This window comes from Myotis daubentonii, chromosome 16 (genome assembly GCF_963259705.1).
Source record: "Myotis daubentonii chromosome 16, mMyoDau2.1, whole genome shotgun sequence".
NCBI lineage: Eukaryota > Metazoa > Chordata > Mammalia > Chiroptera > Vespertilionidae > Myotis > Myotis daubentonii.
In genome coordinates this window covers 42,865,935-42,876,897 of record NC_081855.1, presented here as the reverse complement: position 1 = coordinate 42,876,897, position 10,963 = coordinate 42,865,935, and the positions used below count along the sequence as shown (strand labels likewise).

The 10,963-nt window shown below is 51.2% G+C and overlaps 1 protein-coding gene and 1 long non-coding RNA gene across 3 annotated transcripts; one reads left to right on the top strand and one right to left on the bottom strand.

Annotated features, from left to right (window-relative positions):
* The first annotated feature begins 6,288 nt into the window (after nt 1-6,288).
* On the top strand, nt 6,289-7,107 carry LOC132217848 (pancreatic polypeptide prohormone-like). Its single transcript, XM_059668276.1, has 3 exons — nt 6,289-6,479; nt 6,670-6,744; nt 6,908-7,107. The coding sequence occupies exons 1-3, from the start codon at nt 6,289-6,291 to the stop codon at nt 6,930-6,932; spliced, it is 291 nt and encodes a 96-aa protein (XP_059524259.1). The 3' UTR covers nt 6,933-7,107.
* Nucleotides 7,108-9,698: 2,591 nt separating this feature from the next.
* LOC132217849 (uncharacterized) lies at nt 9,699-10,443 on the bottom strand. Of its 2 annotated transcripts, none has more exons than XR_009449023.1 (3): nt 10,291-10,443; nt 9,957-10,184; nt 9,699-9,811 (listed from the first exon to the last, which is right to left on the bottom strand). It is a non-coding gene; the product is annotated as an uncharacterized LOC132217849 (long non-coding RNA). The 2 variants fall into 2 exon arrangements; XR_009449022.1 differs by having other exon boundaries at nt 9,957-10,171.
* Between the last annotated feature and the right edge of the window lie 520 nt (nt 10,444-10,963).

Genomic DNA, 10,963 nt, shown 5'->3' with positions numbered 1-10,963 from the left:
AACCTATGGGACACAATGAAAGCAGTCCTGAAAGGGAAGCTTATAGCTCTACAGGCCTATCTCAAAAAACAAGAAAAAATGGTAGTAAATCATCTAACTCTACAACTCAAAGAATTAGAAAGAGAGCAACAAGAAAACCCCAGAGTGAGCAGAAGGAAGGAGATAATAAAGATTAGAGCAGAAATAAATGACATAGAGACCAAAAAAACAATACAGAAAATCAATGAAACCAAGAGCTGGTTCTTTGAAAGGATAAACAAAATTGACAAACCTCTAGCCAGACTCACCAAGAAGCAAAGAGAGAGGACCCAAATAAACAAAATCAGAAACGATAGAGGCGAAATAACAACAGATCTCACAGAAATACAAATGATTGTTAAAAAATACTATGGACAGCTCTACTCCAACAAACTAGACAACCTGGAGGAAATGGACAAATTCCTAGAAAAATACAACATTCCAAAACTCAATCAGGAAGACTCCAAAAATCTCAACAGGCCAATAGCTATGGAAGAAATTGAAGCAGTCATCAAGAAGCTTCCATCGCCGAAGCCGGTTTGGCTCAGTGGATGGAGCGTCGGCCTGCGGACTGAGGGGTCCCAGGTTCGATTCCGGTCAAGGGCATGTGCCTGGGTTGCGGGCACATCCCCAGTGGGGGATGTGCAGGAGGCAGCTGATCGATGTTTCTCTCTCATCGATGTTTCTAACTCTCTATCTCTCTCTCCCTTCCTCTCTGTGAAAAATCAATAAAATATATTTAAAAAAAAAAAAAAAAAAAGAAGCTTCCATCAAACAAAAGCCCAGGACCAGATGGCTTCACAGGGGAGTTTTACCAAACATTCAAGGAAGAACTAAAACCTATCCTCCTCAGACTGTCGAGTGTTTCCTTCCACGACTCGCGTGGAGTAGGGTTCGGTATCTGAAAGAGGAGCCGCACAACAAATGAGAGAAAAAGACACGAGATAATTTTGCAATATTGGGGGACCAGGGGGCAAGTCCCGAAGGACTTCCTCTCTGTGCTCAGGCCTCACCAAGCTTTTATTGATCTGGGATGCACCCATAGCATAGCCCTAGGCAGGTGACCCCCTGCAACAGGCAGACTAGCCCATCAGCAAGGATTTACGTAATAATAAATGGGGGAGTAGTTTCAGCTACCACTGTCTGGACAAACAGAGGTGGCGCCTAGCTCTGACCTTTGGGAGGGCTTCAAAGGCACCCAGCCTTCGGGGGGTTCTCTGTCTACGCTTATCAGATAGTGAAGGCAATAAACAGTTTCCCACATCAGACTACTACAAAAAATTCAAGAGGAAGGAACACTTCCAAGCTCATTCTATGAAGCCAGCATCACCCTAATACCAAAACCAGGTAAAGACAACACAATGAAAGAGAATTACAGGCCAATATCCCTCATGAACATAGATGCCAAAATCCTCAACAAAATCTTAGCAAATTGGATCCAGCAGTACATCAGAAAGATCATACACCATGACCAAGTAGGATTTATCCCAGGGATGCAAGGATGGTACAATATCCGCAAATCAATAAACGTGATACATCACATAAACAAATTGAAAGAAAAAAACCACATGGTCATATCAATTGATGCAGAAAAAGCATTTGACAAAATTCAACACCCATTTTTGATAAAAACTCTCAGCAAGGTGGGAGTAGAAGGATCATACCTCAACATAATAAAAGCCATATATGACAGGCCCACAGCCAACATCATACTCAATGGACAAAAACTAACACCATTTCCCCTAAGAACAGGAACAAGACAGGGATGCCCACTCTCTCCACTCCTGTTCAACATAGTACTGGAAGTGTTAGCCATTGCAATTCGGCAAGAAGAAGAAATAAAAGGCATCCAAATTGGAAAAGAGGAAGTAAAACTGTCCTTATTTGCAGATGACATGATATTATACATACAAAACCCTAGAGACTCCATCAAAAAGCTACTAGACTTAATACATGAATTTGGCAATGTAGCAGGATACAAAATTAACCCCAAGAAATCTGAGGCATTTCTATACACCAATAGTGAACTTTCAGAAAGAGAGATTATAAAAACAATCCCGTTTACCATCGCACCAAAAAAATTAAGCTACCTAGGAATAAACTTAACTAAAGAGGTAAAAGACCTCTACTCAGAAAACTACAGGATGTTGAAAAAAGATATAGAGGAAGACATAAACAGATGGAAGAACATACCGTGTTCATGGATTGGTAGAATCAACATCATTAAAATGTCCATACTATCCAAAGCAATCTATAAATTCAACGCACTTCCCATTAAAATACCAATGGCATACTTCAGAGATCTAGAACGAACTCTCCAAAAATTCATCTGGAATAAAAAAAGACCACGAATAGCTGCAGCAATCCTGAAAAAGAACAAAGTAGGTGGGATCTCAATACCAGATATCAAGTTGTATTACAAAGCCACTGTTCTCAAAACTGCCTGGTACTGGCAGAAGAATAGGCATATAGATCAATGGAATAGAATAGAGAGCCCAGAAATCGGCCCGAACCAATACGCTCAATTAATATTTGACAAAGGAGGCAAGAACATACAATGGAGCCAAGATAGTCTCTTCAATAAATGGTATTGGGAAAATTGGACAGATATATGCAAGAAAATGAAACTAGACCACCAACTTACACCATACACAAAAATAAACTCAAAATGGGTAAAGGACTTAAAAGTACGATGGGAAACCATAAAAATTCTAGAAGAATCCAAAGGCAACAAAATCTCAGACATATGCCGAAGCAATTTCTTCACTGATACAGCTCCTAGGGCACTTGAAACTAAAGAGAAAATGAACAAATGGGACTACATCAAAATAAAAAGCTTCTGCACAGCAAAAGAAACCATCAACAAAACAACAAGAAAACCCACTGTGTGGGAAAACATATTTGCCAATGTCATATCTGATAAGGGCCTAATCTCCAAAATTTATAAGGAACTCATACAACTTAACAAAAGGAAGGTAAACAATCCAATCAAAAAATGGGCAAAGGACCTAAATAGACACCTTTCAAAAGAGGACATTCAGAAAGCCAAGAGACATATGAAAACATGCTCAAAGTCACTAATCATCTGAGAGATGCAAATCAAAACAACAATGAGGTACCATCTCACACCTGTCAGACTGGCTATCATCAACAAATCAACAAACGACAAGTGCTGGAGAGGATGTGGAGAAAAGGGAACACTTGTGCACTGCTGGTGGGAATGCAGACTGGTGCAGCCACTATGGATGACAGTTTGGAGTTTCCTCAAAACTCTGAAAATGGAACTCCCATTTGACCCTGTGATCCCACTTCTAGGACTATATCCCAAGAAACCAGAAACACCAATCAGAAAGGATATATGCACCCCTATGTTCATAGCAGCACAATTCACCATAGCTAAGATCTGGAAACAGCCAAAGTGCCCATCAGTAGATGAATGGATTAGAAAACTGTGGTACATCTACACGATGGAATACTATGCTGCTGTAAAAAAGAAGGAATTCTTACCATTTGCAACGTCATGGATGGAACTGGAGAGCATTATGCCAAGTGAAATAAGCCAGTCAATGAAGGAAAAATACCACATGATCTCATTCATTCATGGATAATAAAGACCATTATAAACTTATGAACAATAATAGATACAGAGGCAGAGTTGCCTCAAACAGATTGTCAAACTGCAGCGGGAAGGCCGGGGAGGGATGGGGGGCAGGAGGGAGGGGGGTAAGAGATCAACTAAAGGACTTGTATGCATGCATATAAGCATAACCAATGGACATAAGACACCGGGGGATAGGGGAGGCTAGGGGACTGTCTAGGGCGGGGGGAAAAAATGGACACATATGTAATACCCTTTGTAATACTTTAAGCAATAAATAAAAAAAAAAAGAAAAAAAAATTTCAATCTTTGTCTTTTATTAGACAGGACGTTGACAGCCCCACTTAGAAAAAGAGAGTCCAGGTTTTGAAGTTAGACTTTACTTCAAACCTTGAATCTACCACTCAGCAGTTATGTCAGACTTAATAGCTCTGAGCCTTAGTTTCTGAATCTGTAAAATGGGTTGTTGTAGGTGTTATAATGTATCCCACGAATCCCACAAAGGACACGCCAAGTCAAGAAGTTGCATTAAGGAGTCATTTATTCAAATGCCGGCGAATCTCGCAGCCCTGAGTGACTACTGTACCGAGCTTATAAAGGTAAAAACCACATCCTGCTAGACGTTGGAATGTGGAGCTAACTTGCGAAAGCAGTTTGGACGGAAGCAGAATTGAGCAAAGTTAATCATCTCTAAAGGTCATCTACAATCTCAGTTCCTGGAGCCACTGAACCAATGGGAAGCAATCTTTTGTGGTTCTGGTCTTCAGGCACAAGATAACCTTTGTGATTTGGGCTGGCAACATAAGGGGTGATTTATGTGAGTTTCTAGGTCTCAATCTGGAAACTGAGGTAACTACCCTATTGTTAAGGCACGCAGGTCTGTACGGAAGCCAAGATAGCAGGGTTAAACTTAAACAGCAGTTTTATACCAAAAAGATGGAGGTTACTGTTTCATAGGGACTCAGTGAGGTGATTAAACTGGGAGCACTCTGGAGAATGCAAGGCTTTATAAATGATGCTGCTTTTTATCACTCAGCCCCCTGGAATGCAGCTCTGAGGTGGCTCCAGAAACTGACACCCCAGTTCTCCTGAACCCAGGCACATAGTTCTAATTTGCATCCTACACACCAGCCAGAGAGTGGTTTCTCCTTACCAGGGCCCCCACTCCTTTTCATATTTCCTAGCTACCTGAGGCACCACCCCCATTCCCACCTTGTTCTAAGAACAGACTGGGAAGAAAGTCCCGAGACTCACCCCTCACCCCTGGTCTCAGAGCCCCAGCCTCAATCTTCTGCCCTGAATGTATTCTACTGATGCTTGGGGCTAATCCTTGGGAAGGGGTGCTGCCACCAGGACCTTGCATTCACCCTGAGGTCCCAGAAGCCCATCCTCCTTGGACCAAGCCTGCTCTTGGTGCCCAATGGCAGATGGGGGCCCACAGGAGACTCACTGTAGTTCCCTTCTACCCGTTACACTGCTAAGTCTGGCCCTTACAGCACTGCCCTGTACCGCCCAGTCCCTGGCCCCAGTGAGCTGGCTGGCGTTGCAGGTACCAGGGTGACCACGGGGAGGAGGCTGTGAGGGCTGGGGAGGGAGAGGGGTTGACAGAAGGTGGGGACTCTGGGGGCCGAGGACTATAAAGGGGCCAGGAGGAGAGCAGGGGACACATCCAGCCAGAGGCAGGCACCTGCTTGGTCCAGGACTCTCAGACTCAGCGTAAGTGGGCTCAGCCTGCCCCAAGGTCTGGGGGACTCCCTGGGTCTAGGGACTGGGATGGGGGAAAGAATTGATGGTTTGCAGTACGGGGGGGAGGGGGGCCTCTGGAGGCCTGAGGTCCTGTGTGGGTCTGGCTCTGCATCTGGACAAACCTCGCACCCTGGAAGAGCAGTCCGTGACTGGATGCAAATGTGTGTGGGGAGTGGTTGGTGGTGGCTGTGAACACAAATGTGTGATTGCGTTTGAGCTTGTGAGTGATTGGGATCCGTGTGTGCGTGTGTGTGTGTGTGTGTGTGTGTGTGTGTGTGTGTGTATATGACCGTGACTTTCTGTATCTGCATATCTCTCCCTGGCAGATGGTGGCTGGGGGTTCGGTGGGTAGTGAACCGCAGGAGCACACTCCCCCAACCCCTTCCCTCCAGCCCCTACCCCACATCTGCCTACTCAGAGCCATCAGGCCCTGGCCTTCATGCGTCCTGTGCCTCCTGCCCCCTGTGCCACCTTCACTGATTCCTTTTTCTACTTTGCTGAGGTCCTGGCTGAGCTCTGGCTGCTGCACTGCTTCGCAAGGAGCTGTCTACACTTGCTGAGGCAGTGCCTAGGCCCTAGGCCAGGGGTGGGCAAACTTTTTGACTCGAGGGCCACAATGGGTTCTTAAACTGGACCGGAGGGCCGGAACAAAAGCATGGATGGAGTGTTTGTGTGAACTAATATAAATTCAAAGTAAACATCATTACATAAAAGGGTACGGTCTTTTTTTTTTTTAGTTTTATTCATTTCAAATGGGTGGATCCGGCCCGCGGGCCATAGTTTGCCCACGGCTGCCCTAGGCGGTGGGTTGGTCAGGTCCCAGCGGCTCTTTGCCTCGCCCTCTTGTCCCCAGGCTTGGAAAAGTAGGTGATGGGCGAGGGGCTGGGTGGGTTCTGCCTCCAACCCTCCCACTCCTTGCGCCTCAGATGGCTGCTGCAAGCCGCTGCCTCTCCCTGCTGTTCCTGTCCACGTGTGTGGCTCTGTTGCTGCAGCCGCCGCTGGGTGCCTCTGGGGCCGCACTGGAGCCAGTGTACCCAGGAGACGACGCCACACCAGAGCAGTTGGCCCAGTATGCGGCTGAGCTCCGCAGATACCTCAACATCCTGACCAGGCCCAGGTGTGTATAGAGGGAGGGGGAGCGGTCCTGGCTCCTGCCCCTTCCACGTTCTTGGGAAAGCTGAACCATTCTACTGACCAGGCCTGGGCCCGTGTGCCCCTGGAGGATGGTACCCAAGGGCGGGCAGGAGGCAGGTGAGCTGGCACCTGGGCACAGTGCTGGCTTGCCCCAGCTGCCTCTCTCCTCCCAGGTATGGGAAAAGAGACCAAGAAGAAACGCCGCGGAACTTCTTGGAGTGGGGAGCCCCCAACAAAGTTGCCCCCAGGTAGGTTTGGTTCCCCACCCTGTGTGCCAGCTCCCTGGGGCTGAAATGGAGGTGGAGGTCAGTTGGGGGTTTGGGGGAGAACAGGGGCCCAGGGCTTGCCTGAGGCCTCCTGAGGTCTGAGGACTGCCCACTCCCCCTGCCATGTGCGGATCTCTCCCCACAGGGAGCTCAGCCAGATGGACGTGTAAGCCACCCCCGCCTCCTCCGCCTCCAAGGCCAGTGCCAGCCCAGGTCTCTCCTCCACACCCGGGGCTCTGGCCAAAGCTTGCTCCCCACTCCCACAGGCTGAATAAAGCAAATCAAAGACATTGCCTCTCTCTGCGTGTCTCTGTGGACCCTGGTGCATTAGGAGTAGCCAAAGGCAGGAGAGAAAGGGGGAGGGGACGGAGGGGAAGGGAAAGAAGGGTGTTAGGAATGGACAGACCATCTATGGGGCCATCAGAGCCATTGAGCTCAGCTCCACTTCACGGAGGGGCAAGTGTGGCCCAGAGGGAGGCAGCGACTCCACCAGGGTCACTCAGCGAGCCAGTGAGGTGGCGCTGGAGCCTGAATCTTCCATTTCAGCACCTATAGACTCTCCTGACCATTGGCTCAATGACAGCCCAGTGCCCAAATGGACCCCCTCCCATTCTTCCCTATAGTTTAGTGTCCTTGGCATGGGGGCAGCGAGACAGCCCAGCCCAGAGGAATGACTGGAGCAAAGACAGCCATTGGCTGCAGGAGGGCACCAGAGCTGCCCTCCTCTGGCCGGTCACTGTGCATGGTCCGCTGGAGCACATAAGGGGTAGGAGGCTCAGCAGCAGCCTGGCCCACGAGGGGGACTGTGAAGGGGAGGGGTCTGGAGATGGTGTCATGTGCAGATCGAGGGGAAAAAAGCCTACTGTGTGCCAGGGCTACTTAACCTCACAGCAAGTCTGCGAGGATGGTCACTGTTATCCTCACCCTACAGAGGGTACAGTAAGGCCGAGAGAAGTGCCGCAGTTTGTCCGAGGCCCTGCCACAGACGGCATTCTAATAGAGGGTCTAGCATCAGCGTTAGAGTCAGATGAGCCTGTGTTCAAACAGGAAATCTGCCACTTGCTGTCTGTGTGCTTTTGGGCAGGGATATAACCTCTCTGAGCCTCAGATTCTGCATCTGAAAAATGGACAGAATGACAGGGTTGTAGTGAGCATGCCATGAAATGATGCAGGTGAAACATTTAGCTGGGCCCTTGACCCAGGTAAACGGGAGCTTGCAAGGGGCAGACTTGCGATGTAGCCACTGGCCAACCGGCTGTTTCCATGAATATGTGGAAAGACCGCAGCGAGATAACAAGGTCTTCAGACGTGGAAGGAGTGGGGAGAGGCCCATGGGAGGGGCCCTGGAAGGCAGGCTTTGGGGGACTATAGGAAATATCCTTGAAGAAGCAGAAATTTGGAAAGAACTTGTCCTGAGAGGTTGTGAACTCCTGGGTGCAGGAGCCATTCAGGAGGGGGGGGGGGGGAACGGGAGGGGAGGGGATGGAGGGGACGGGAGGGGAGGGAATGGGAGGGGGGCCATGGGGAATTCAGGTTCCAGGGAGTGGGCTAACCTGTGGATTCCACACTGCAGCTCTGGGAGGGCCCAGAAGGAATCCTGCACCTGTTGTGTGTGTGTGTGTGTGTGTGTGTGTGTGTGTGTGTGTGTTTGTGGCTGGGCTTGTCTCCACCCTTTCCTGGGCTAGGAGCACCTGTGGAGAAGGGAGAGTCATGGGGATACGGGTGGGAGGGAGGAGTGAGAGAATTAGAACTTTCCTGGTTCCTGGAATGGCTTCTCCTGCCCCCCTCACATGCTCAGCCTGCAGGGATGGGGGCCTGTGGGCTTGGTGGATGAGGGGACGCACCTTCCTGGGCTCACCTCCTAACACTGACCCACAGCCATGACACCACATCATGTTTCCCCTCCAGTCTGGCTGTGTCTGGTGCGTGCAAAGGACCTGAAAGTGGAACCAGGCCCTAAGAGGCAAAGGGCTGGAGAGGAAGCAGCTGCCAGGCAAATGCACGTCTCAGGCTGATTCTTAACTTCAAGGGTGTGTCTGGGAAGGAGGGCTGGTCCCAGCAGATCAGAATTTGGGTTTGGATGATGGAGCCTGAAGACCTGACCCCAGAATGTTCTTTGCAGCTGAGAGGATGGGTTCTGAGTAGGGAGAGGTGTAGACACCTCCCAGCATCAAGAATTAGGACCCTGCCCAGGACACACCTGTGAGTTGGATCTGCCCCTGCCCAGGCCTCTCTGATGGCCACCAGCTTCTGGAGGAGAGCCCCACTCTCTCACCAGCTTCCCATGAACAGGCCTGGCTAGGCTCCCAGCCCTTCCCCTGCTCTGCTTGCTGCCAGCGGGGCTGGCAGGGTTCAGGAGGCAAAGGCAGGACATTATGCTCTACACCAGCGGTTCTCAACCTGTGGGTCGTGATCCCTTTGGGGGTCAAACAACCGTTTCACAGGGGTTGCCTAAGACTATCAGAAAATACATATATAATTACATATTGTTTTTGTGATTAATCACTATGCTTTAATTATGTTCAGTTTGTAACAATGAAATTGGGGTCACCACAACATGAGGAACTGCATTAAAGGGTCGCGGCATTAGGAGGGTTGAGAACCACGGCTGTACACACTAAGGGGCTGCTGCTTGTCCCTGTACCAACACTGAGGTCCCCGGCCTGTCATGGAGATGGCGCCGCCCTGCTGTGTAGAAACTTGGGGTGGGCGCCTGGCTGAAGCCCCCCCTTTGAGCTTGCTGGAATGGGCTTCTGTTGCTCTGCTCTGCCTCTCCTGGCCGTGGGGTGTGTGTGTGAGGTGGATGGGCTGCAGGAGCCGGCAGGGATGCCCCAAAAGCCGGGCCTTTTCCCAGCAGGAGCTCCAGGGTCCTCTCCCCCTTGCAGGACAGGAGGGTCCCTTCCTGTCCAGTGCTCCCATTCGTCACCAAAGCAACAGACATTCCATTTCTCTTTATTGTTCTCACTGGGGGTGGGGTGGGAGGAGTTAGGGCCCCTCTCATAAAAAATGTGGAGATCCGTGGACCCGCGAGGAGACTTGAGTCGGGCATCTGGAGGGGAAAGCCCAGCCTGGAGAAGGAAGTCCCTGTGGCCCTGGTCCCCCTGCTCCCCAGGTTTTCCTCTCGCTCCTGCCCAACCTGCCCCCAGTTCCCAGGCTCCTGACTGGTTGGTGCCGGCTGTGCCCAGCTCTCCTACCTGGGACCCTGGGAGGAGCTCGGTGGTCAGGGTTTCGTGGCGCCGCGCGGTGCGGGGTTAGTGGGATTCCGCGGGTTGGCGGGGTTCGGTGGAGGGAGGCTCGTGGCGTTTGCTGGTGGGGGTTTCCTGGCGTTCACTGGGGGGCTTTTGTGTCGATGTAAGCTTTCTTGGGGTGTTTAACATCCTTAGATTTCTTGGCGTCCTTAGATTTCAAGCTGGAAAACACGTCTTTGCAGAAGTCGTGGGGCTGCGATGCGCGGCGTGGGAGGGGTGGGGGCAGGTGCGTCCGGCCCCTCCCCTCTCCCTCCCTCCCTCCGGCTCTCAGCCCGCTCACCTGCTGTTGAAGAGCTTCTCTATGTACTTGCCCACTTGGCCGAAGGTGCTCAGCCAATAGGCCGCCCGGGGCCCGCGGGGCGGCTGCGGCTGCGGCTGCGGCTGCGGCTCCTCCCCCAGCGCGCCCTCCGGCGGCCGCAGCAGCACCGCCAGGCACAGCAGGGCCAGGGCGCACGCGCAGCGCAGAGCCGGCGTCTGGAGGGGGCGGGGCACACAGAGCGCGGCGGTCACGTGAGCCCACCCCACGGACACCGCGCGTGGGGGTGAGCTGGGCGCTCAGGTCCAGGGATGGGTCAGCCTGGGGTAACGGGGGTGGTGGGGGCAGGGTACACACGTTCACGAGTGCCCTTAGGCACATCCAGGTGCCCAGGCCCAATGGTGCCCCTAGACTTGCACAGTGACGCGCCCAAAGTACCAGGGGAACCGGGGCCGGGAGGATGGACTGCGAGGCACGCCCTCAGCTGGACACACACACACACACACACACACACACACACTCAGGAGGTTGGCACAGAGCCCTTGGTCAGCGCCCTAACCTCACTGACCTCTCCCATAGCTCCTTGCTCACCCTACTTCAGCCTCTCTTGGCAGTTCCTTTAAAATGCCAGTTCCTTTAAACCATGGGCTCCTCAAACTACGGCCCGCGGGACACATGCAAATACAAATAATGTATT

What these genes read in the sequence shown, in the direction of transcription:
- LOC132217848 (XM_059668276.1), top strand. Translation starts at nt 6,289, where the DNA reads ATGGCTGCTGCAAGCCGCTGCCTCTCCCTGCTGTTCCTGTCCACGTGT. An exon ending in AACATCCTGACCAGGCCCAG is followed by an intron (nt 6,480 to 6,669) that starts GTGTGTATAGAG and finishes CTCTCCTCCCAG; the next exon opens with GTATGGGAAAAGAGACCAAG. An exon ending in CCCAACAAAGTTGCCCCCAG is followed by an intron (nt 6,745 to 6,907) that starts GTAGGTTTGGTT and finishes CTCTCCCCACAG; the next exon opens with GGAGCTCAGCCAGATGGACG.